General features: G+C 31.7%; 1 protein-coding gene across 1 annotated transcript in view; it reads left to right on the top strand.

Annotated features, from left to right (window-relative positions):
- The window catches only part of LOC111003187 (lachesin), a 47,703-nt gene that overhangs the window by 1,795 nt on the left and 18,788 nt on the right, over window positions 1-27,120 (top strand). The window contains exons 3-4 of the mRNA XM_022273582.2: window positions 11,634-11,758; window positions 15,124-15,331. Coding sequence (XP_022129274.2) covers window positions 11,634-11,758; window positions 15,124-15,331 — 333 coding nt within the window. The remainder of the gene's footprint in view (window positions 1-11,633; window positions 11,759-15,123; window positions 15,332-27,120) is intronic.

Here is a 27,120-nt window from a genome sequence, read left to right as displayed (position 1 = left end):
TATTTCTACTTCTGTTTTTGAATCCAGTACATTTGGCTGACTCAGGTTTAGATTTTGTTAATTTTTAAGAACAGTACTTTATCACAGAGAGTATTGCCAGATGCAAGAAGTGTTAAGCAATTTAATTAGCATATCATATTTATAATATTTAATTAATTGACATTTTGGTCCGCAAGCGAATATAGCGAAAATTATATATTCAAAAGATCTACAAACAAAAGTAGTTATTCGATACCTCACACGTCGCCAATTTTGGGACATCGGGCCATGTCTCGATCGGTCCCATTTCGATGATTTCAATCATGGTTTAAAGTTTGATGTAATTTTATATGCAGCATATATTTATCCTGCAAGAAACAATGTTTAGTAAGATATGATTAAGATTTCAGTATTCCGCATTGAAAAACTTAAATCCCTTTATTCTCTTTCTCTCTTTTACCTGCTGAGTTACCAATCACGATCAGTTTCTTCAAATTCTCATTGCCTCTGAGCGCCGTTTAATCTATATGTACACTAGAATAATAATCTAAAACTAATCGTTATGCTAATTTTTGCTATTAAATTTTATGCATGGTATGATATCGATAGAAAAATCTATTAAGTCAAACAGTCTCGGTGCTGATCGTTAACTTAATATAAAATCTAATAATATAATAAAATAATAAATAATAAAATATAATATTAAATCTAATAATCGCTTTCATTTAATGGACAGGTGTGAAGTACGCAGATTATCATAAATATTCTTCTAATACAAAGGCTGTGTAATCCAATTCATGAGGTAAACACGTTTTTGTTCCATTACCATTTATAAAATTAATATTTGAAAGGGTCGGGTCATGTGAAATTGTATTAAAATATGGACTGTTTTGTGTATCAACGTGTATTGGCTTTGATGTAGGTTTTTAATGAAATTATTTTAGGGAATGTTCTTTGCGATGGGCTAACAATGTTTTTTGTATATTGGTTACAATGTTTGATCTGAATATAGTCACAAGTCCCATAAATTAGGATATAAATATATAAGAATATTCCTGGTAAAAACGAAATTCCATCCATTTGGAAGTCCTCAACTGAGAGTTTTTCAAGGCAGTTTTTGTTGTGCATCACCACTATATGGAACCAGCTGCCCACTAAAGAATTTCCGAACCATTATGACTTAGGTTCTTCAAGAAAATAATATGAGCATGAGATGAGCCTCAAAAAAACATGAATGTATATAACATAATAAACTGAATATTCAAATAAAATAATATAAGTTTAAACTTAAAAAAAATATTATTATTTAGGTTAAAAGTATAAAAATATTTAACTGATAAATTGTTTTATTAAATAATATTAATGCAAACAAATATTTGAATCTAATATAAAACTCATTTTAATAATATTGTTTAAATTCAAAAATGTATGTGTAAACGTATGTAATGTACTATAATAACATACATTAAATAGTGGAAAAGAAAATAATGTACTAAGTGTTGTACACATTGAAAAGGTCTATAGAATAGTCCGTGATATGTCTATCTCTTATGGATAACCCACAATAACTTTTTTTTGTCATTTACTTTTTACGACAAATAATGACTAAATTTCGAAGCAATTTTAACCAATACAGCATTAATCCTTAACCAATTAAATACCTTGAATACATTGTTCATTTAATATAGATCTATACAGCCGATTACAGCTTATTTAGCAGCGATCGAACGCGTATATTATCGGAGCTTTCCAGCGACGGAAATAACAAAACATAATAAAATCCTGCTTTTCATCAGCATTGCACCCATGCGAAGCTGGGGCGGGTCACTAGTATAACATAAAGCGTTTCACATGCCTAAGGTCTAAGATCCGGCTGCAGGATTAGTGCGTTCATTGGTTATTTGCTAAAAACCAATTTTTTATGTATGTTTATAATTAGGAGAATATGTACCGGCCAAATTTTGATTAGTATCTACTATATACATATCAAAATTTGACCGCTAGTATTTTAATTGAATATTAGGTAAATATTTCGTTTTTGTTTTAAATAAAATAATGTCTACATCACGGCAAATTCCATTAAGATTTAAAAAATATCACGTTTGCCTTTGCTCATCCGGCCGCACCTATTCGCAGCCAGGTGTGATTTCTATAAATTTAAATTCATTTATAACGAACAATTATCAATTATATATCAAATGGAACCTATTTTTTCTATTAATTATTATATACGGGAGCCTAATTAAATGTGGCCGCAAAGGGTTGCTGGCGGTTAAAGATCATAAATATTTAAGGCAGTGAAAGAGAGATCATTTGTCAGACAAGGATAGTGATTGCCGGCTGTGCGACGCTTTTAAGCCATTGCGCATGCGTCGAATGCTAGTGTTCTCAACGGATTTTAACATATAAACCACTCTGTTTAGGAATTCGTAATAAACATCGTTCTAAGTTTACATTGTTGTTTTATTTGTGTATCTATAAATTAACGTAAAATAACATTGATAAAGATGAAGTCGTGGTTTTTGTGTTACGAAAAAAGCAAAGTACTTGACTTTAATAACGCATCATTAAAAAGTGCTCGCTAATGTTATTGTTTCATCGTAAAGTACTGATTGTGCAGCCAGATCTCGTACTATTACAACTTCGATAGGTCAATCACCAAAAAACAAAAACAAACTTTAACACTCTTAAAAATTCAAAATACGCTTTTAGGTCATAGAATTCGTTATTATATTAAAGATATTAAAGTGTCTGTAATCTCTATATACAAATTTAAATTAGCTACTACTTACTCATACTGAAGAATGTATACACAAATACAAGTAAATAACGTATTTAAAGGTATCGCATCTTAACATTTCACTGGTAGTATTTTTCTGCCTTTTCCATGTAACGTTGGATCTACAAGAGTGTGATCTTTTAATGATCAAATCTCATCTCAAAATGATTGGGACATATAGATGTAATAAGATTATATTTGGAGAAAAGGAAAAAGACTCTATTCTAGAACGACAAATAAAGTTATTATATGAGATGATAAATATTGTGATTTGCCGAGCGTTTGCTTGCGTATTAAGAGAAATTAACTGAAGGCTTATAGTACTTATTAACCTCTCCTAACAAACATTTTTAACAAAACGCCGTGTAAGTAGTAATGAAGAGTGAGAATGTTTGCACGTTGCAGTACGCTAAAAACTATTTGAAAGTACATTATATTATAAATGATTATCATCTTAAATATTTTATCTATTCATACCTATCCTATTATTCAATTATGAGAAGGCCACATCGTTCCAAAATATTTTCTCACCAAGACACATAACTTCCAACGACTTAAATATTGCTATCAGTCAAAGAAATATGCATTTTATCGAAGTACTAATTTTAATTGCTTATAATTAGAATTTTATCCTTGACAACACAACTAAAACTTTTGCTGGTACTAAAATATTTCGCTAAAAATAAAGTATAAAAAAAAGTTTGCATTAACGGTCATATTCATTACCGACGCTGCAATAAATCAAATTTTAAACCATAATCCGAATCTTTGATTATTCTGGACACATATAATATATTAACTCCTATCATGTGGTTGTTTAACCAACTGTGTGCAAATGTGTAAACTTTTTGCTGTTGCTGGGGTTAAAACGCAATATCTCAGGGTTAAAATAAATCAGTGGCGCTACAAACCTATTCCGGTCTTTGCCTCAGATTTTGGAATCTGTTTCATGATCATTTTTAAATTTAATAGGCAAGTAGGTGATCAGCCTCCAGTGCCTGACACACGTCGTCGACTTTTTGGGTCTAAGACATGTCGGTTTCCTCAGGATGTTTTCCTTCACCTTTCGAGCAAACGTTAAATGCGCACAAAGAAAGAAAGTCTGTTGGTGCACAGTCCAGGATCGAACTTACGACCTCAGGTATGAGAGTCGCACGCTGAAGTCACTAGACCAACACATTTATATAAATAATTATTTTAATAAAACAAGACAATGTTCTAATTGGCTGCATATTTGTGGTTAATTAAAATCTGTCATTAAGAATGATGTATCTTGCGGTCAATGCGGTAATTAGATTTGGGTTGGGGTATTGACATATGAGAAGCGGTTGCGACAGTTTAACGACTATTTGGGGATTATCAAAGACAGATCAATTAAATGATAACACTATTTAAATTAAAATATAATAATAAAACTACAGCGATTTGTCATAGCTTAGATTTGAGGCTAGAAACCCGTTTTGAGCAGTGTTTGTCTAGTAGCTTAAGCGACTAATACCTGAGGTCATAGATTCATATAGCGGCTGTGCACCAATGAAGCTTCTATGTCCGAATGTTGGCTCCTACTATGAACGAAAATATTTTAAGCAAGACACCATGTCTAAGAATTAAAATGTTGACGGTATGTGTCAGACATAGTAGGCTGGTCACCAATATACCTGTTTAAAAATCCATTTCGAAATACACACATTTACACCCACACACTTACTCACGCACTCAGGTGTGATGATAATGGTTCAAAAAAGATAAATATAAAGAAAACGGTTTAAAAAAAAGGTTAAATAATGTCATTATTTTAAGTAATTAAGTTTGTTTATGGAAGAGCTGGGAATCCTGACACAGGTATTTTACTTAAAAAGGTTTTCAAATCTTACAATTTGAAAAGAAAATGTACTTAAAATGAATAAAGACTTTATTACTTATATACAGAAATGTGAGTCCAATATCAAGGTTGTCAATATCAAATGTTTCGATCTGTTTTATCAACGATAAAGTTCACATAGAAGAGATGCTTATCAACAAGGCTAATTAAAGTAAAATATACTGTAAATACAAAAATGGAATTTTAATGAAAACATTCTTAAAAGATTAATTGTATGAGCTTATCCTTATCCTCTTCTATTTTGACAAAGAGGCCAATCTCCTTGATTGATCAATATCACCGGGCAACGCCGCACCCTCTAAGGTTTTGTAAAGATAGTCACGTTTTATCGTCATTTTAAATGTCAATGACCCGTCAAAACCAAACTTTTATTAAACTTTAAACGATAACAGTTTAAATTATTTTTACGTTACGATACAAATTCAAATAAATTAATCGCAAGTGTGATACATAAGTTGAAAAGCTTATAATATATTTAATACATCTACACATTAACTATATATGATTTTTCATAACATTAACATTTTTTTCCACCATTTTGGTGTGTTTCTACTACGTTAAAAACTCTCTGAATATACGATATTATTATTATATATTTTATGTACATAAAATACGTAAATTTTAATGATATATATAAATATTTAACGTGAAGTGTATGCTCCTCTCCCCGCTTAAGTAAAAAACAAATGAATCGTTAATTGTTATTTATAAACGCGATTGTGATCGGTACTTTTTTGTGTTTACCTACGGACGGCTTTTTTGCCTAAATAGAGGCTTTAATAGAATAAGGTTGCAAATGTTATCACGAAAAAAACGACTTACGAATGGTATTATGGATATTGAAACTCTAAACAGCGCTGCAAAGGTATACTTGGGTATAAAAATAATACCACTAAACAAGTTGAAGACTGCTAAATTAGTGATTAAAGTCTTTCAAAGAAAAATGTAGGTATCAAGTTGAAAAGGCAATTCGCACTCGAAGATGAAAGTCTCGTCATTATTGTGGCTCACATTCAAGGTATTCCAATGTATCCGCCCCAATACCCTTTTTGATATGGAAATATGGAAGTAACAATAGAATAGAAATAACATTTCCAAAGAAATCTTTCACGATATTAGGGAGATGTTTTCGCTGTGTGGGAAATATCGCTCTTTGAATAAACTTGATTGCGATTGATATTAATATATAATATATATACAAGCTTTGAGGGTAAAATAAGCTTTGCGAATCCAATGAAGAATAAAGCAGACATTACGACTGTTCGGTCTGGCAATCTTTTGTGTTGCAGGCAATTACTGTTTCGGGGAAAGAAACTCATGAGCGTCCAAGTAATATGCTATTCCTACAATATAATTATTATTATATCAATCAATCAATCAAAATTCATTTATGCAATTTAGGCATGCTTGTGAATGTCAAATACGTTTACAAAATTCGCGAAAGAGCAACACTACGCTATCCGTTCGCAAAACTACCAGGAGGCCTTGTTCTGAGAAGAACGGGCAAGAAACTCAGCAAGTTTTATCCTACCTCTACATAACAATAATTCAAAGGAAAATGTCATAAACCATAACGTCATTTAAGTTATATAAGTAAATAATAAAATAAATATCTGTTCTGTGATTTACCACATTTACCATTACATACATATTCACAACACCAAGATAACAAAACAAATTATAACAATATAATTCGAACTATTGCCAAGCGTTTTTATCTTCTACGTAGTTTAACTAGGTATTAACTGTGTAGTAACCTTTACACATCAAGGTTTTATTAATGTGTTTTGAATCTGTTGAAAGTTCCAATATTTCACTAGGAATCATGTCATAGCAGCTTCTTACACTTAGGCCTATAAATGAAGTACTTATTTTTTGCAACCTGTAAGATGGCTGGATATAATTTTATACGAGAAGTGTATCTTATTCTAAGTTAGTTTCCAATAAAACGTTTTAATAAGCTCCAAAGTGGCACTTTATCGAAGTACTAGTACATTGGTGGTTCAGTAAGCCACTATAAGTACAAGTAATGGTCAAAGCCGTAATGTACGTTGTTGGCGAGAACCGATAAATGGTGCGAGCTTTGTAATGATCCAGAAGTGGATTCCGAGTAGGTATTCGAAAACGTTCTAGTGTTCTTTATTTAGTACGGGCTACTATTGTTCAGTTCAAATATTATTAAATATTCGTTTTCATAATTTAACTTGAAAACAAAAAATTATGCTTTAAAGGTGATCAAACGATTAGCATCGTTATATTCATTGAATATATTATATATATATATATATATATATATATATATATATTATATTATATGTTACTATTTTTTGTAGCAGGGACTAGTGACTTCAGCGTACGACTGTCATCTCGGTCCCCGACTTTGCACCATGGCCGTGGAATAAGGCCAAGTATCACTATCATTTAGCATTACGTGAGCCTCCTGTTCGTTTGCATAAAATAAAAACCAAAGTTTTTTTGAACCACCTCCAAGTAAAACAGAAAAACCTCCACTCCACACAACCTTACACCGTCCAGTAACTCATAAATAGATGTCGCAAAAATCAGCAGCAACTGTAGTTTGGAAATGAATCATAAATCAGTAAAACTGAGTACACCATAAAGCACCGAAGCGTGCGTAAAAGATTTATTTGAAGGTTAAAATATTACCTACCCACATTTTTTTTTGTAATATAAGACTTCAAAATATATATTAGGATACACGTATAAATAAAGTAAATTGCACAATCTAAGCTGACAGACGGCTTTAAATTTCGCACGACGTTGAAAACGGGTCAAGTTAACATAATCGTGAAAGTTTCACCACAATTTCCACTCCAAAGGGGACGCAAAACGTTCTGGAACTTATTTAATGAAAAACCTTATTTAGGAAAATGAGATTTTTCTGTTTAATCTACCAACTTGTCGCATAAACACTTCGTTTATTCAATTTTGTTATTTTTTAAACTAAGGGGTAAAGCTGTAACTTTTAATTATAAGTCTATATATACTTTAATTTAAAATATTTACGACGTTTTGTGAACTGTCTAACGCATTTTTTAAACTAAGAACTAGAATTTAAAAATCACATTTTCTAGTCGAGTAAAAGATTGAATTCGAAATCGATTTGTGACCATTTCGAATAGTAGATTCGCATTAGCATTCCGTGGCAGGTGCGAGCCGCCCCAAACTCGTATATTGCGTTTTTCACCGAGGCCGCTTTCAAATTATTGAGGAAAACGTGTGAAAAGTGTTTTATCGCGAAGGCTGTGACCGGTCGACCGGGAAAAGAAGTTGTGTTTTGTTTTTAAGTAATGTTCCGTATAAACACGTTTGTGTGGTCATTGGAGCTTTAAATTTGTGGGTTTCAATTCGGAAAGGCTACACGGGTTCGGGGTTTTCTTTAGATCTTTAATAATCCCCTGGCTACTGAATTCATATAAGTACTTGCTAACTCCTACATATATCGCGTCTAACCGTATTGTTTTATGGTTTTATTTACCGTACAGATTTTTGCTATATACGTAATATAGCAAATATATATATTATACAAGCGGTTTTCGACTACCATCAAAGTAAGCAAGCAAGTATTGCATAAACATATATATATTTAAAATAATAAAAAACAACAGCTTTAGGTTTGGGCCATAATTATATTTTGAAAGATTATTTCAACTTTACTAAACGACAAGTATCTTAAGGTTAATTATAATTTTACAATAATACCTAATTTCAATCCGTTAAAAAGTGTTTTCTTTAAATGTGTAAAAGTTATGTTAATAAAAGACAATACTACATGCAGTCTTTATAATATTGATTTAAAATAATTAATATGTATAAGTATTCTAGGAATTAAGACTGACAATTGCAATTCATAGGCAAGTAAGTAGCCATTTTGTAATGGAACAATATAACGAAACGTAATCAATAATCTTTTGCAAACGCATTTTCTTTCCTCAGCCAAGGTACTTAAAAAAATAAGAGTTATGAAAGCGCCTTAATCATCTTAATCCTCAAGCCTTTTAGGATCCTGAAAAAGTCTGCAAAGCCGTAGGAAAATATGATTTTTTCGTCATTTTCCTTTGGCTTTTAAAATTTTTATTTAGTGAAAGATATTTATTTTGTGTTAGCCTAGTGGTTTCAGCGTGCGACTCTCAAGGTTGGCTGTGCATGATTGGACTATCTTATATATAAGAATCTAAGGCCAAACCCATACAGGTTGAAACGCCACTCATGTATTTATTTTTATCATTAAACTTTAGCTGAATAAGGTGGCAAAATACCTATCTTGTGACATAGGATAAAAATATATATATGACGATTATTATTATGAGATTACTATCCATGTCGGAGTAATTGCATTACTAGTAGCTATCCATATTTTCTTCCGGCGTTACTGATGGTTAATTACTGTCGTTATTGTTATTTCATTTTAACGTTGTTAATTTATAAAGCCATTTTTCAATAATATGCAGCTGGAGGTAAATGCATTGCTCCGTATATATTGCTATCGTTCTCGGATGTACGGATGTATGTTTATTTTATTATTTAATACTTAGATATATATTTGTAGACGTTTTTGTAGCTATCTTCTATACAACCTTAGTTAGCTTAGTTCCCACAGCGTATCTCACAACTTGGGTTATACTAACTTCTTTGTAAATATTCGTTCATTGGAGAAATGCAGTGGTGAAAGAATTTTAGAAATCAGTCCAGAATTAAAGTCTTTTTAAATCTAAAAAAATCCACATTATAATAATATTAGTATGGAATTTACATCAAAGAAGTTTTAGAGTTTACTTAAATTAAGAACACGCTTATATCTCAAACTCTCAACTATCAATACCTAAGCCGAAACACAAAGCATCTTGAAATAAGTATATTTCAATATAGTACAAACTCAAGTCGCAAACTAAAACTTCCCGGTAACAAAGGGGTAGAACCAAGTTAGCATCTATGCGAGTTTGACTCCTATGACTAAGTTAATAAAGGCCTTAATTGCAAGGCTTAAATAGTTTCTTAGAAGTTTAATGCAGTTTGCTAGATTATAGCGTATTAGCTCGGTTTAATTTTGAGATAGTTTTAACTTTAATTTTTGGGTAGGAGTAAAAGTTTATTAATGGTGCAATGAGAGTATGACTTACTTGATAAGGAAATAATAAGTTTCTACAAATACGAATTAGATTTTATTCTACCAGCAAGCTTTCAGGTAATGTGTATGTAAAAAAAGAGTGTGTACTTATGTTTGTTTGGCGTATGGAAAAAAAATACTAAAATGCAGTAGTGATTAACGATAAATATTAAAATTACTCAAAAATATTTTATTTCATTAATAAAATATTAGTAAATACTATATCCGTCGTATATGAAATTGATTTAAAAACACCATAATAATATTTATTTATTCACACTGTTTAATTGTACTGTTACGAAACACGTGTTCTTAATAAAAATACTAGAATATACAACTTTAACATAGTTATCGATTTCCATGCCACCTAGACCTAACTTTACGATGTCGAGTTTAGGTGTTTGTGTGTGTGCACATCGTAAAATTTCACTATCATCATTTTTCTCTTTCAACTAACAATTCTAAAAGAAAGTACTCGTATTTATATTTATATCTTTTTATAATATTTATTTAAATTAAGTGTGACAAAGAAACCGTATAACGGCTATATTATGTCACGTTATTGTATGTTGTCTAATTACAAAGCATTTTAAACATTACTAAACGAGGGCAATTTAAGACTCTTAGCTTTTCATTTCTGGGATTTAGAGCGATTTGTATTCTCTGCTAAAATCCAAGTCTCATTGAAAAATATAGTTAAAATTTGTTCACAATTATATTTTTTGTGACAAAAAATAACCTTCCATCCATCCATCCATAATGAGCTTTATTATTAGTGTAAATAAAAAAGTTTTTTATACTTATAGAATTTAATACATTTTATATTTGTTTACACTTTGTGGAACCAGCTGCCCACTGAAGTATTTCCGAACCAATTCGACTTAGAGTCCTTCAAGAAAAGAGCGTACCAATTCTTAAAAGGCCGGCGACGCACTCGCGAGCCCTCTAGCATCGAGAGTGTCCATGGGCGGCGGTATCACTTAACATGGCTCACCTGGAGCCTCCTGCGCGTTTGCCCCCTGTTCTATAAAAAAAAAGAAAATCACTTTAAGACAGCAGTAGGCTATATATTGTGACAAAAATATATTTTGATAATTTTAATATAATGTACAAGTGTATTTTATAGTACATATTTAGTGTATACGTAATATATAATATGTATATTAACATACTAAACTTACTTGAGTGTTATACCCCTTACCTGTTCATTCGGGCGAGGTTTGGGTGTGGTTAGAAGTTGACTGTACTGATAGCTAGTCAGCTTGACACGCCATGATGTTGCTTAAAATATGAATAGCGGGATTATTAACAATACCGAGAAGTTCAATTGCGTCTCGCAATAATCTTCAATACTTGATTATTAACTATATGTTAATTTATTATACGAATCATATTATCATAACTCAAAATGTTCATCGTTAAATCACTTAGAATCCGTCAGTATAATTGATATGAAAATAATATTTTTAGTACTTACTGCATGCCTTGCATTAAGTTGGATTTTTTATTATATTCCTTTTTTTTACTTGGGGAAATGTTTTAATGAAATTATTATGATCTTACTTAACCCCCCAAATGTATAACCTTAAATGTAAAAATGGGGGAGGCCTTTGCCAGTGGGCACACAGAATCAGTTCAGTCAGAAAAACAATAGCTATAATGTATATATTGATGATTCTGATGTAAGGCTATAAATAAATAAATAAAACTTAACACGAACCAACACAACACGTTCGCGAGAATGCTCTAGATTCTAGAATGTTACCCGTCGAGGTATTAATACTGAACTAGCATTTTAAACACTTATTTATTTATTTTATTAAATAGTTGATACAGAGTGTAATTATGTTATTGTTTTATTTCAGACTCTCATACGACGAAGAAATTTACAGAGGAACCAGAATTCGAGCATCCTATTGGCAACCACACCTTCTTCCTGGGCCGAGAAGCAGTACTCGGGTGCTCAGTTCTTAACCTCGCCAAGCACAAAGTAAGAAAATTCTCAACTTAATATATTGGAAGTATACCACCAGCCTGGCCTGGTGGTTTGAGCGTGTGGCTCTTCTCCACAACTTAGGTTCGAACCCTGGCTGTGCCTATGGTCTTCCTTTGTTTTAACACTCGTGGTAGAGAAAAAAACCGTGAGGAAACCGGCACGCCTTAAACCCAAAAAGTTGAGAGTGTACGTCATTCAGAAGGCTTATCACACACTTGCCTATTAAAAAAAAGGCTAAGGATCTCGGAATTGATGCAGAGTCTGAGGTCACAAGAGATTTTTTTTTATAGAACAGGGGGCAAACGGCAGGAGGCTCCCCTGATGTTAAGTGATACCCATGGATACTCTTAATGCCAGAGGGCTCGCGAGTGCGTTGACAGCCTTTTAAGAATTGGTGCGCTTTTGTTGTGTCACTGCCACGTCCGTATCGCGAATTCACCATGATCACAAGACTCGGTTAACACCGGAAAAAACATTTCTAGTTAAGATAAAACGTATGTTAATACGCTTATTTCTGACTCAGAGATTACTGTGTAGTTCCAATAGCTGTCGCGATTCGGATCCCAATGTGTATGCAATTTTTTAATTGTTCTCATTTCTCGAACGAAGTGTTCTCTTTCAAGTTAAGGGAATTTAAAATAATGCTCATTGAAATTAAAATTATTATGCTATATATACTATATATACTAAATTCATGCTGACCCTCCATAGGGCAATCATAGAGCCTTGACAAAATCAATTGGTTACTGATCTAATTTTACATAATATTTTTGTTATCCTTGATTAATTAATACTACAAATGAATTATTTTATGTTTATCTCACACGCTGTTTTATTGTTTTTTATTACTCGTTAATGTATAATATACGGTTTCGATATTTGTTGATACAAACAAACATGTACACTAACAATACAATATAGATCTGTATAGTAAATTTATTCTGGGAGTACATCGTCTTCATATATAATTATTTAACTATACATTAGTTACAAATATATTTTATATTCTATTTTTGTTATGATTTTTATAAAGAGTAAGACATGTGGAGTTTCTTGCCCATACTTCTCCACACAAAACTACCTTTTAGAAGGGCCTACAAGAATCATCTTTAAATTTAAAGGAAGTTTGTAAGGGATTGTGTATGTGAGTGTGTGTGTATTTGTGTGTGATAGTGGGGAAGGGTACGCATGCGTGTGTTAGTGAGTGTTAAAGGGTGTTTGACATGACAAGAACATATTATGTGAAAATTATTATTTTATTACTTCTAGTAGAATTTCAGTTTGATCATAGCTCAAAGTACTTAAAAATTGGAATACATGATTTGATTTCATTATGCATGTCGCACTAAGTTTGATGTGACGATGGTATAAACCTACTTGCTTAGAGCACCATAGTTCTGTAATATTTACATCTTAATATTTTGAAATGGTACGTATTTGCGTTCATACCCTTTAGTTGATGAATGTTTATATTCGAGTTTATCATTCCTAAACCCGAATATAAACATTCTATGACCTCGCTTTTTTCGTTGTCCACTTCAAAATGTCAGGCGCAAAATGCCTCAGCTATACAATGTAATACACATATTATTTTGGAGTAAACAATCTGCCAAACGTTTTGTTTGATATAGTATACCAAGTATGGACGACATACCCAAATATTCTATTTGGGTATGTCGTCCAACAATGGAATATACATATCCATCACAGATTAGGGCACGATCGGTGGAGTGATCGCATGCGGTATTATAATCCTACCGTTGCAGACCTCCCTACCACGAGGCATCGCTTATCTATCGCTTGTTGTTTCAGACAGTTTAGATTTACAGAGTATAACGAATCCTTTATGGTCCAAAATAAATAAATGTGAACTTATTACATTCGTTACATCACGTTTCGAGTGCAACAGTAACAAGTGTAGTACTCGTATAAGCCAAAGATGAGCAAGAAAATTTTTATATGTATCGAGCAATATATGTATGGCTTTTAAATTTAAAAGCATGAATTGAAAGTGCCGCGTATGGCCAGTATACAAATACTTCACAAAATGTTATTATATTTACGGCCTCGCGCAGTCAATAAAGTCGTAATTTCTCAATGAGAAATGGGTCAGATTATTTTTGTTTGTTTCATTTAATTTTATTATTAAAGGCAGTATATGACTTTAAAGACTGAAATGTTTTTCGTTAGAAATCGAACCTCTCTTGACGTTTAACGCAGACACACTGTAATATAAGTTAGAAAACATTTATGTAATCTACATAGACATGTGTTCAAAACCTTAATAATACATTAATTATAACTATTTAAAAAAGAATATCGATCTTAAAGTGTTATGTGGTCCCCACTGTTTTATTAATATTTACCTAATTACTATTTCTTTACCTTGTATAAGTAAACCATTTCTTTACGTAGTGATAAGTTATGATTAATGAGTTTTTAAACCTTTAAGTATTATGTCCCGAACCTTTGAAAAGCACTTCTATTCCATATTCCCACTTGAACCCTAGTTTTTGTAAACATAATTTTAAATAAAGTTTTTGTCAGTTTTAAAAACAAGTTTTTGTCACTGCCTCATAACAAAAGTAACAATTTTATTTTAACTGACGCATCCTAAATAAAACCATGTTTTATCAGTGTCACTAGGTATAAAGCTATACAATACACAAACAACTGTTTGTTCCCACAATATTACAAGCATTCTTGACGCTTCTGTTGTATTTGCTGGGTAATGAACTCGGTTTAAGAATACTACATCGAGTAGCAACTCGAATGTACTTGTATTTTTATCTGTGGCTTCAATTGAAAATAAATTGTAAAAGATGTGTGCTCTGTGATTTTATTTTATAACATTTTTGCTATAATACTTGATTACTTTTTAAAGGAATTTTATTACTATAGTATATGCTTTCTGTGGCGTAAAATACACATTAATAGGGGTAATTTCTTAAGGATTGACATAAATGTATTTTTTTTCTATACGAATACCTTTTTTCGTTAGGATATTCATAAAATTATTTTTAACAAACTATTGTTAGGTTAAAGAATATCCAATAGTAAGATTAAAAAAAATAACACACACACACAATATACATTCAAGCAACATTACCTCACGAGTAGCTAGAATATGAAACAGGCAAACTCTGCTTCCTAGAACGTCAAGTGTTTTCATCACATCTTTATTGTCATGATTGTGAAACATAAGAATATATTGGTACTTAGATGTTGTTTTGGAGTTTTACTTACACTATTTTGATTCTTCATCAGTCTTAGGAGAGCTGTATACCTCTGTAACAGAATACGGTAGTCAATTTACGTTTATTCTTTAACGTTAATTAATTTAATTACCATTTATCCAGGTTGGATGGCTCCGTGCGGAGGATCAGACAATCCTAACAATGCATGAGCGGGCGGTTCTTGGGTCTCGCTATGCTGTCACCCTGGACCCACCTAGGACATGGCAGCTACGTATTAGGCCACTAAGGGCGGAAGACCGGGGCTGCTATATGTGCCAGATAAATACCCAACCAACTATGACCTGGCAGATTGGGTGTATCGATGTTTTTGGTAAGTTTAAGTAGAGAAAAAATTTCGTTCGATATTTTCTGGTCAAATTATTGGCACTTAGTTACATGTATTAATTAAATTTAGTTAGCAGTTAGTTAATTCATATTTCTATCAAACATATATATCATTAATAGTCTTACATTTTTTAATAATTTATATTAGCGTATTTTCGGTAATACCAAATAAATAAAATTATATAATTTACAGCCACACCTTGATAATATATTAATCGAATAATTCCAACTTGATTTTACCTAAAACCCTCTAATTTCGAAACCCTCGCCTCCAAAGCAATAAATACTAAAATACACTTGTTTGAAACGGTTTCTGAACGATTCTCGGGAGATTTGCTTCTTTCATTTTACCTTGGAACTTTCTGCTAACTTATATTAGTTCGAAAACAAAAATCAAGTACTACTTTATACTACTTAATACTTTTTAGCCCGTGAGAAATAAAGTCTAGTTTAAAGCGTTTCATAATAGAAATTGACGTTTAGTACTTATTAGATTAAAATTGCGATTCATGAAATTCCCAGTGGTGCAAAGTTCCTTCAAGCTTCTATTTTACTGATTTTTAGTATACACGGATTTCATGTCAAAAATGCAAATCTCATGTGAAGATTGCATGGGAACTATGCATATAGTTTATCTCATTATTAAATTTAGTTCGTTAATGTTAAACTTCGAAAAACTTTAGTTTTATTTATTTTTTAAGTTTTTAAAAAGAGCAATACGGCTTTAAAAAAACGTGTTTAGTTATAAGTTAAGATTGTTACATTACAGGAAATAATGTACACTGAACATGTAGCACTTTTAATTGTTTTTGAACATATTAAAGAATTTTTAAATTGAGTATACGCGGATTTTATTTTGTTTTGTAATTATAAATTAGAGTTTCACATTTTATTAAGGAAATTTTAAATTTAGGTGAACAGAAATAACTAAATTAGACCAAGAGAGATTGATTTTATTTACTACTGTTTATCTGCGTAGCAAAAAACCAGAAACAACTACTAATGCTGCACTTTTCAATTGAAATATTAAAAAAAGAAAGCGTATATTATTTTGCATAAGTTTACAAAATATGGATTTCACTAATCATACTCTTTTTTAAGTGATTTCATAGATATTTAATAATAGATAAATGAATTACACTTTCAATTTTTAATTAAATACACAAAATAATTTGGTAAAATACCAATAATCAAATATTTACTGTTATGCAATCAACTTATAAGTGTATTTTCACAGAAGATTTATTATAATAAAACTCACTCGCTCAATATATATATATATATATATATTTTGATGTAAGAAAGAAGAAATATTTTCAAGATTTTTAATTAATGTCTAACTCTTCCAAAATGTATATCTGCTCTGTCACCTATCAGTGACACATAGTAAACACTAATATTAATTATTATCTAGAAGTTATATTATAATAACCTAACTTAACGTTCGTTACCTTACATTAAGTCAAATATAAGCCGATTTAAACGCGGAAAAGTCGTCTTGAAAATAAAATATCCGTGTTCTAAAATATTCGGAAAGACGAAGGATAATAATTTGGCTTCCCCTTGCTATAAATAACGTCCCATTACGGCGGGGTGGATTAAACGTTCTTATGTACACTCATATATTCACCCCGCCCGTGTTTTACTTCAGAGAATTGATGAAGACATCGATTCCTTAAGATTTTGAATTTTAAAAATTATATTTTAAGGGTTCTTGATGTTACTTTTTTAGCTTTTATGCGCAAAAGAATCGTGATGTTAATGGTTATCGGAGTGTAGATTCGGTACTGTTAAATTGTATTTCAGTACAATTAATTTTACTTTAATTACTAAACTAATACCAAATTAATACTTTAGTAGAATTGCTCTCTGTAAGAAAATGTACACAACATTATAATATAAACACATTTTTTATGACTATAAATACTTATGTTATGTACAGTGCATATAGTGAATCGTCACACATGGCGAGTACTGTGATATTTCTACGTGAATTTTTCGGCGTTAGAAATGGTATTGAAGAAAGAATTGCGTGCGGTAACTCCTGATTGTTCGTATACCTCTTAGTCGACAACGAACACCGAAGAAGCTAAAAGCATGTATATATATGTAATATACTGGTTTTGCACCTACCCACGAATTATTCAAAATTGGGTCACGCTTAGATGTCCTGTAAAACTTGGTTTTAACGTTTAAAATCTCCGAAAATTCCAAAACAAAAATTACAACCAGCCTAACCTTACATTTTTTAGAATTTAAACACAGGTCTATTATAAATTAATATAGACCTAACTACAGCGTGTGTAATCGCCTAATTGAGATTGATACAGCAATATTTTTATGGTAATATACCTTAACATTTCTTTAAATAACCTATAAATAATAGGTGTCCCATCAAAATTGTCACATCGAAAACTCTTGAATATTAAAACTAGATGTATGCCAGTACCTTTGAATAAATAATTTCCAAGACGCCCGAACCGGAAACAGAAGTGTATTTTATATAAAAAGTGGAAATATTGTCTCGCTACCGTTTTATTCTCGAAGGATCGACACTTATTTGTTTAGTATTCAACAGCTATAAATATTGAATGAAATGGTACGGATGCTCGAGGGAAAAGAAATATATTTTAAAATCATATTCCACTTAGTTTAATTGACCTTGAAGGAAACTTTGTTGATGTCTTGTATAGTGTAGTAAATTTTAACATATAAAATCGCGATTCAAAGTTATGTTAGTCTGTAATTGTGTTAGTGTTGCTGATAGAGGACAAATCTTTGTTTTTAATTTATTTTATTATTCTTTATTATTCAATATGTCATATGGAACATGGTGTAATGGTTGCAGCTCATTACAAACATTGTGTAAAAAAAACTTGGCGAATAAAAAGAGTGGCGGAGAGTTTATTCCTCAGTTCCGTCAAATCAAGAACTGGCAGTAAATGTAAAATTAGAATCATTTAAAGTATATTTTGACGTTCATAAGTGTACATTATGTTACCTATATGAATAAATGATTTTTGATTTGATTTGATTTATAATGTTTAATGTAGTAATATACTTATTGATTTTGTATGAAATATTTGAAATTGAATTTCCGTTCTCTAATGACCCAATGGCACCTGTCGGTTATGCAGTGAACTAAACATCGTAAGAATATTGATACTCGAACTTGGTCAGCATGGTGGGCATGCATGGCTTAATTTTAATTGAGAGTGACCTCTTACTCCTACATCAGACATATTTTCTAAAAACTGGCGTGGGATCGTAGTAGTATCCAATGATTGTAAATGGTCAGAGTGAATTTAAAAATTCGACGTAATAATTGACGGTCCGACCTGACGCGTACAAATTAGCTCCGTGTTAAAAATCGTTATAAATTCAATCCAGGTAAAGTAAACTATAGTTTATGTAGTGATAGCGTGTTCAGTGTTCAACCCGTGACCGGCTCAACGATCGATTGCCCTTACACAATACCGGCTTATAGGGTTATTTCTTTTTAAACGATACATAAGTTATATAGAGCAGATTTTAAGAATTATTATTTTGTTATGTAAGTCCGGAAGGAACATTTTTTTTCGTATCTTATGATGTAAAGGAGCACATTTTTTATAGAAACGGGTAGAGTAGGATTGTTGTATTACGTGTTATTTAGAATCATTAATCAAAGACGTTATATGTTGCCTTAAAAGTCTAGTTATTAGTTTTTAGGAAGTGTATTATTTAATGTTTATACCGGTTGATAACTCGGAACAATTAATAGGCTTGAAACATGAGCCCACTAAACGTTGTAAAACATATTGCGGATAAACGCATTTAAACACATTTAAGCCAGACTATAACCACATTTACATCTACGTGTAAAACCATAGATGCAAACATGACATTAAATGTACATTTTATTATTTTCATTCTGTGTGGTACGTTAGGTAAAAAGAGGTACCGTCTACTGAGACTAGCCCGCGAGCCCACTGGCAATGAGAGTGCCCATGGGCGGCGGCATCACTTACATCAGCTGAGCCTCCTTCCCGTTTCCCCTGTTCTATAAAAAAATATTATACAATTTAGACGTTTAATAATTAATAACAGCGTACTATAATAAAACAAAACTTGCACGATACTTGTGTGAAATTCCTGTTGGTACAATTTCCACTCTAAATTACTTACAAGTAATAACGTGTGGCGCTGCAACCTTTTAGATCGTGTCAGATTTCTGTTCTCAGTGAAGTGAGTGTTTCGTATTCATTTGTTTTTTTCTAATAAGCATACTTGCACCTTCTAGTGATCGGCATTTGTGCCTGATATACAGCGTCAACTTTTTCGGTCGAAGGCATGCTGTTTGCATATGCATGTACGATGTTTTCCTTTACCTTACGAGCAGGTTTTAAATACGCCACATAGATAGAATGTCTACAGGTGCACAGATTGGCATCGAAATTATCACCTCTGGGATATCTAGAATAATTTATAATTTTTATTAATAATATAACGCTCTGAGGTCTATACTGTCTTCAAGGAGCCTAGTGAAGTTGTGAGATTATTATTTCTAAATTATATTTTATTATTTATATTATAAAGTTACTATGTCATATAAGGCTAATTAATACCCAAAGGTGATAATTCAGGTATTGATTTAATTTGTCACCTCATTAAAAAATAATTATAAAAGTTAATATATAGCATTTAAAATGATTTAATAACCTCAGAATTTTTGGTATAAAATGTTAGCATGAATGTAGGTCAGGTATAAAATATGCTTTATAATTTTCCCGTTCATTTTCAGTTTAGTTTGTAGTTGATTTCCCTTTGATCATCAACTTTACTGGCTATACATGTTTGAAAGTAAAGAATGTTTTAACATGTTCTTTGCTATGCATAAATATTAATATTGTTTTAGCTGGTGGGCTACCATGGTTTATTTCAAAAATGTAGGAAGGGTTTATCTTTATTCATTTTTTACTATAGAACAGGGGGCAAACGGGCAGGAGGCTCACCTGATGTTAAGTGATACCGCCGTACACTCTCGATGCTAGAGGGCTCGCGAGTGCGTTGCCGGCCTTTAAGAATTTGTACGCTCTTTTCTTGAAGGACCCTAAGTCGAATTTGATGTATATGAATTTAATGAATTCATATAGGTTTCATAATCATTTAACTATCAGATAACCTAATCGAATTTTAAAAGGTTTTGAAATGATACTTCCTCAATACCATTTTCCCATAATCATAAGAAATAGACTGAGGCGTTGTAAACATTTCATTTATCCATGTCAAACTTCGAGATAACATAAGACATAATTTTTTTATTTAGTCCCATTTATATACTCAAAATAATTGAAACCAAATTATTATATTTACGTTTACTCTTCTAGTGGAATGCGAAAGATATTGATATCGCATCGTGACTGGTAACTATACCACGGATCGAGTTGTGTTGTTGGACAAGGACAACACTACTACAAACGAACTCGCCGGCGTTTTATTTTTTGTTCGATATGCTCGCGAAATAAAATATCAGGTGCAAAATAAATATAGGAGTTCGAATCAATTAATTTTTAACATGGAGAACAATAATTGCCTTCTCTTCTCTTCCTGACATTAGTTTCATTTGAGATGATTGTTAATCATTCAAAACATCTTTATTCATATAGGTTAACAAGTACCTACACTTATGAAGCTCAAAAAAATAAATGAATTGTAAATTTACATTTATTACCAGTTCGCAAGTCAAGGGCATAGAGTGGGCAAAAAGAACTGGCAAGAAAGTTTCCGCCAGTCTCTTCAATCTCCAAGTTTTTAATACATATTGTTTGAACTGGAGCAAATCAATCCCAAGGATTAGGATCATTTAAGTATTCGTCACATTTATAAAAGCTTTATTGTTTAATTTACTTATAGCGAGGCTTTTAAATTTATTTCCAGATAATTCTCTAAATAGATGTGACGTAGATATTATTGATTATTACAAAATAAAATTTGTATGGTGTATAATAAACTTTTAATTGTCACGGTACTACAGGCTTATTTATAGACGCTAAGACATACGACTGCATAAAAAAGCGTACTGAAAGGCCGACAACAGACCTACTAGCATGGGTATCATAACAGCCTGTTATAGCTTCATTAAAAAAAAATCTTATTACGATAACTTCAAAAAGCCTTTTTAATTTTTTATATTTTTTACTAAGCTGATTTACAATTAAATAAACAGAACTATTGAATAAAAAAAATGTTTTGTTAAGTGATTTTTATTTTAAAAGTGCCATGAAATAGACAAACCTTTATCATTAAAGCATTAAGACCAAATTACCTCTAGAATAAAAATTTATAATAATATTAGCGCGGCATAGATTTTAATGCGATTTGTTCGTGCCTGCAAAGGATTACTTCTGTATAATGTTACAGAGCTTCTTATGACTTGTACCAGTGGAAATTACCTGTTCTCCTTATAATTAGTCGTCTTATACAGTGCACCGTGTTCATTTAAAATATCCCCGTCTTTCGTAACTAGAAATGTATATTTTGCTAAAAAGAGGAAATTGCGAACAAAATAATGAATCATTAAAATTTAATTAATTATTTTTGTATAATTATAATGGGTACATTATTCTTCTAATAACTAGGTTAGAAAATACTTTTCTACGTACAGTAAATACTGTTAGAGAAAGAGACGAATGAGCAGTTTAAAACTACCTAAAACTCTGTAGTGTGTGTGTGTGTTTTTTTTTTTAGAACAGAGGGCAAACGGGCAGGAGGCTCACCTGTTGTTATACCGCCGCCCATGGACGCTCTCAATGCCAGCGAGTGCGTTGCCGGCCTTTTAAGAATTGGTACGCAGTTTTCTTGAAGGACCCTAAGTCGAATTGGAAATACTTCAGCCAAAGTATAGTGTGTAACTTAGTGTAGTTATTTTATTAAAAAAAAAACAAAAAGATCTGGTAAATTATAGGAATATATCGTTCTTATCACTAACAAGCAACTTAATAAAATTTATCATGATTTACATTCTTACATTGATTGTCTAGGTGTTAAAAATATGTAAAATGCCTTTCGTTTTAATTCAGGTTTTAATTCATTTGCAAACTGAAAAAGGACTATGATATAAAAAAAAATATATGAAACGATTATGAAAGAGAAATAAGAGGAATACCGACACAAACAACACTCGTTTATCCAAAACGAATTTGATTATTCTCAAAGAACTACGGAACTATCGAAACGTATTAAACCGACATTTCAGGATACAATTTCGGATAAAAATAAAGTTTGTCACTGGAGCTTAGATGAAAGAGGTTCAGTTTTCTGTAGGGTTACCATGAATTATAGTAAAATTGACTTATACTATGTATTAAAATTAGGTTGTAGTGAACAGGTTAAGGCTATATAGGCTTTTTTTGCGACTGAGGCGCAAACTAGCTGATGTAGTCCAGATTGTCAACATTGTCTCTGGACAACTGGAACATTGTACATACTGCTCTGACAGAATGACCAGCACTGTGGAACATTCTGCAAGTTCTCGGCAAGTATATATGTATGTCTTATATCAATTCTAGTAGGTCTATAGTAGACGACTTATCTCAAAAAGATCAAAAACATGGCTACTCACTATAATATCATTGTGGCAGCCCTAGTTCAGCAATATTGTCACATTTGCATGCGGCGTTCGCGATTTCTTATTCAATTCGAACTTGTTCCCTACTTTATTGGAGTGAGTGTCACGCGGTGGGACATGGCATCGAAGAATTATTTTTGATGAAATCTTTCTTGTGCTCTTTTATTGCAAAGTTTTCAATACTCCAAATCTTTTGTTATTTGAATATGGGATTCCTTTTAGTTGGTACTAACTTTCACCCTGACGAAGTATTGCAAAACTCATGACAGTGAACAAAGATGTTGAAAAAACTTTCTCATACTGTATTATGTAATAAACAAACCGTTATTATGACGGAATATTCTGACGGAACAGCGAATATGAAGTGACATGCCGTATAATACTTCGAATTTTATAATCTCGACACTATAACAGTATTTATTTTCCACATTCATATCGCGAGGAATAAAGATATTTCATCAACGCGTGACGTCGCTGCAAACATATTGCATTTCGCAATGAAATTTTTCATGCGATGTCTTCAAAGCAAAATAAAATGTTGAACGTTAAATATTTTCCGTGGAAGTTCTGAATAAAGTTGTTGTAACTCTATCTGTGAATCCGAACGGATGGAGTTTTGATGTAACGTTTGTACACTTAGTGGAAGAATGCTTTTAAGAGTTAAAAAATCTTAAAAAGAAAACTTCGTGCAAGTTTGAGTTTAGTTTTCATAACTTTTATGAACTGAATCGTGATTTTGTATTTGTTTCGAGTGTTCACGTTTGAAGGAATAACTAATATGCCAAACTTCATTGAACTTGTTTATTTATATGAAGTAAGCACTTTAATATAAAACTTGCTTGCTTAGTTTTCTTTTATAACCCCATTTGTAGAAAATATTTAATATGTACCTCTTCCACATGGCTTGCTCTTCCGCTACTTATTAACATTAATTAATATATATTAATTACAAGTCTTCCTATTTATTGTAATCGTGTTAATTATACTCTTAATAAAAAAAACTGCGTACGTACAAAGTACAGAGGTGAAACTTTTATTTAAATGAATTATTACTAAGGTGAAAGCCCCAATAGATGATCATGTATTAGTATATGATTATTCACTCCATGTGTTTGTACATCTATAATCACACTGTTTATACACTAAATACGTGCCAATTATAATATGAGTAAGTAAAAGTCTGCGTTTACTGCGCAAGACGTTATGCGACATAATTTTTCCATCTAAAGTTCTAATATACATAAAGCAATAGCGATTTTTTCTCGATCCCCCTTTCTCTCTCGCTCTCTCTCTCTCAACGTTATTAATCGCTCTCTCCTTTTCTTCGACAATAACGCTGCATATCTTCGTCACGTTCCTTAAAAAAATACCCGCATGTGCCAATTCAAAAACGGACAAACAAAAAATTTTATTTGTTTCGTTATTATTTGTTTTTTCTAATATACAAGTATGTTATCGGCGTTCTTCGTGTCTGAGAAAAACTATAGATTTTTGTCCGTGTGTCAAACTTCATTATACTTTTGAAGTACAGAAGTTTGACTTAGCGATAAATACGTTTTAAAGTAGAAATATAAATCAAGGAATAGGACCAATAATTTTTCATAATTACTTAAATTAATTTTTATTTAATAATACACGCATTATAACGTGTATAATGTATTTTATACATTTATCAAAATAAAACCAATTAGGGATTATAAAATAGTTTTTTCTCTAATTAAAGCCATAAAGGTGAAATTTGATTTGAGCTTAAACACTTCATTAGGCTATAAACTACTGTTATCTTTATGGCCCTTGGAATGGATTCTAACCCCTAATGTTTTATAGCAATCATAAATAGTATTGGGCGTAGGCGTGTCGAATCAAAAAGGTATTTAAGCTTGAATAAAGAACTATAGTGGTATAACAGTGTTAAAAGTAGTGAGCAATTCAAGTTTTACGGCTTGGAGAAGATCAGTGTATTAAAATATGTGCTCCGACCGGGAATCGAACCTGATGACACGCATGGCTTCACAACCCACATGATATTTTTTTTTATAGAACAGGGGAAACGGGCAGGAGGCTCACCTGATGTTAAGTGATACCTAGTAAATCTATATAAATTTAGTTTAATTTTAAAATTACCTTCATGTCGCTCTAAATCTTGAATAACATTAAAGCATTGTTTTAACAAGATAATCATGCGTCATAATTGATAAATAATGAATAATATATAGGATACTAGCGGATCCGACAGACGCTGTCCTGTCTACACGTCTTTAATTTCAAAATTTCAATTTTTAATAAGCCATTTTGATGAAAATTATTATTCAAATGTTATGACAATATCTAACGATCCAGCACATGGTCACACACGATATAACACAATGATAACAAAACTTTTTTTAAATTTCGGGACAGACTAAAATTAAAATTCGAATATTATTTAAAATTTGACACTGCGATGGTAGCGCCGTCTGTCGGATCCAATGTAAAACATTCCAAAATCAACAACAACTAGTAAATTGAAAATTAATTAAAAAAACATTGTCCAGCGGACAAAATTGTGAATCTAAACCATTCCCAGATCCCCTCGAACACACACAAAAAATTTCGTCTAAATCTGTCCAGTCGTTTAGGAGGAGTTCAGTCACATACACACGCACACAAGAAATATATATATTAAGATTACATCGACTATTCTAGGGTAGCGTAGCTCAGATACTGATTAGAATGCTTAGTGGAAGACTGTAGTCTTCGTTGTTTAAATTTGTCTAAATAAACTAAACAAAGTCATATCGACTTTGTTTATTCAGTTTCCAAGGCATTATGTGATTAATGCCCTACAAGTACTTTTATTTACTAACGAATACATATGTACCTGATCATTTACCTATTGAAATACATACGATTGTTTCTTCCTGTCTTCTTTTTCTTTCTTCCTCAGCTTACTCCATAAGTTCTCAGTTAATAAAAATATTTTTTATGTAAGCGGGCAAACTGGTAGAAGGCTCACTAAATGTTAAGTAAATCTGCCGCCTATGGTGGGGCTGGCAAGTGCGTTGGTGCAAGACAAAATACTTCCTTTAAAAATGCTAAGTTATGGACGACGGACGTCGAGTTGATACGGGTGGAATTTCGTATTCTGTCTCGACGTCCGATGATGAAACTTTGTACTATTTAATTGAATCGTACAAAGTCTGTTGCTACTACGACTGTAAGCGTTGCAAAATCCTAAAAGAAGTCAGTTGTCAAACAATAAGACAGTAGCTTGAACAATGAATTGATTGAATCTAAATTAAATTATTCCAATAACATTAGATATTATCTGCTAGTCAATAGTTCGGAGCCAATCGTGAAACAGGTGAGTTGCAGTTCAACTAAGCTGATTAAGAAATTCTTTCATTGAATGTAACCTACATCTAATGACCCCTTTATACTAGTCAATAAGTCGATTTTTTAATGCTATGTGATATATTTGACTAGTTCTTCTTTCATTATTATATAGGTTGCTTATGCCAATACTGATCTTAAATATTCGTAACTGTATATAACTTTATACAAAGAAGATTATATATTTCAGTTCTGAATAAACATGTGCGGTAAATATTACAATTCCTTTCCAATTTCGAATTTATTCTGACGTTATTCTGTGAACTATTCTTTTTTTCAATTTGTTGTCTGTGGCCTATGAAAGTATATCCTTTTCACGTATTTTAAGGTTTTATTATATCTTCTCATATCTTTATCTATGTTTGTATGAAAATATATAAGATCTCCTATATCTTTTCATATAAACATTTCAGCAATGGAAATAACATTTGCGGCGGTTTAAAATAAAAATTTATTGTGCTTTAAAATCCGAGCTTAACAGCAAAATATTCGTTCTAAAATTGAACTGACAAAAGGCGCTTAGCAGGATAACCATTGTCATATTGACGAAAAGTAATTCTAGAACTAAAATCCTCGGAATCGACATTCTATATTCAAATTCTTTCCATAAACAAATTGCGTTGTGTCAATAATGTGTCATAACGGCTTAATTTCTTTCCCCGTACAGTTAAATCCCGCATGATTGATGTATGATCGTAACGATATTAGTATGTTCGGTCGTAAAAAGCTTATCCTTTGGCACTTGCTTTTAAGTGCCAGCTATACAAAATATTTATGAAATAACAACATTTATG

This window comes from Pieris rapae, chromosome 5 (assembly GCF_905147795.1).
Source record: "Pieris rapae chromosome 5, ilPieRapa1.1, whole genome shotgun sequence".
NCBI classification, from domain to species: Eukaryota; Metazoa; Arthropoda; class Insecta; order Lepidoptera; family Pieridae; genus Pieris; species Pieris rapae.
The sequence above is the reverse complement of the archived record's forward strand: the minus strand, read 5'-3'. Positions and strand labels throughout refer to the sequence as shown.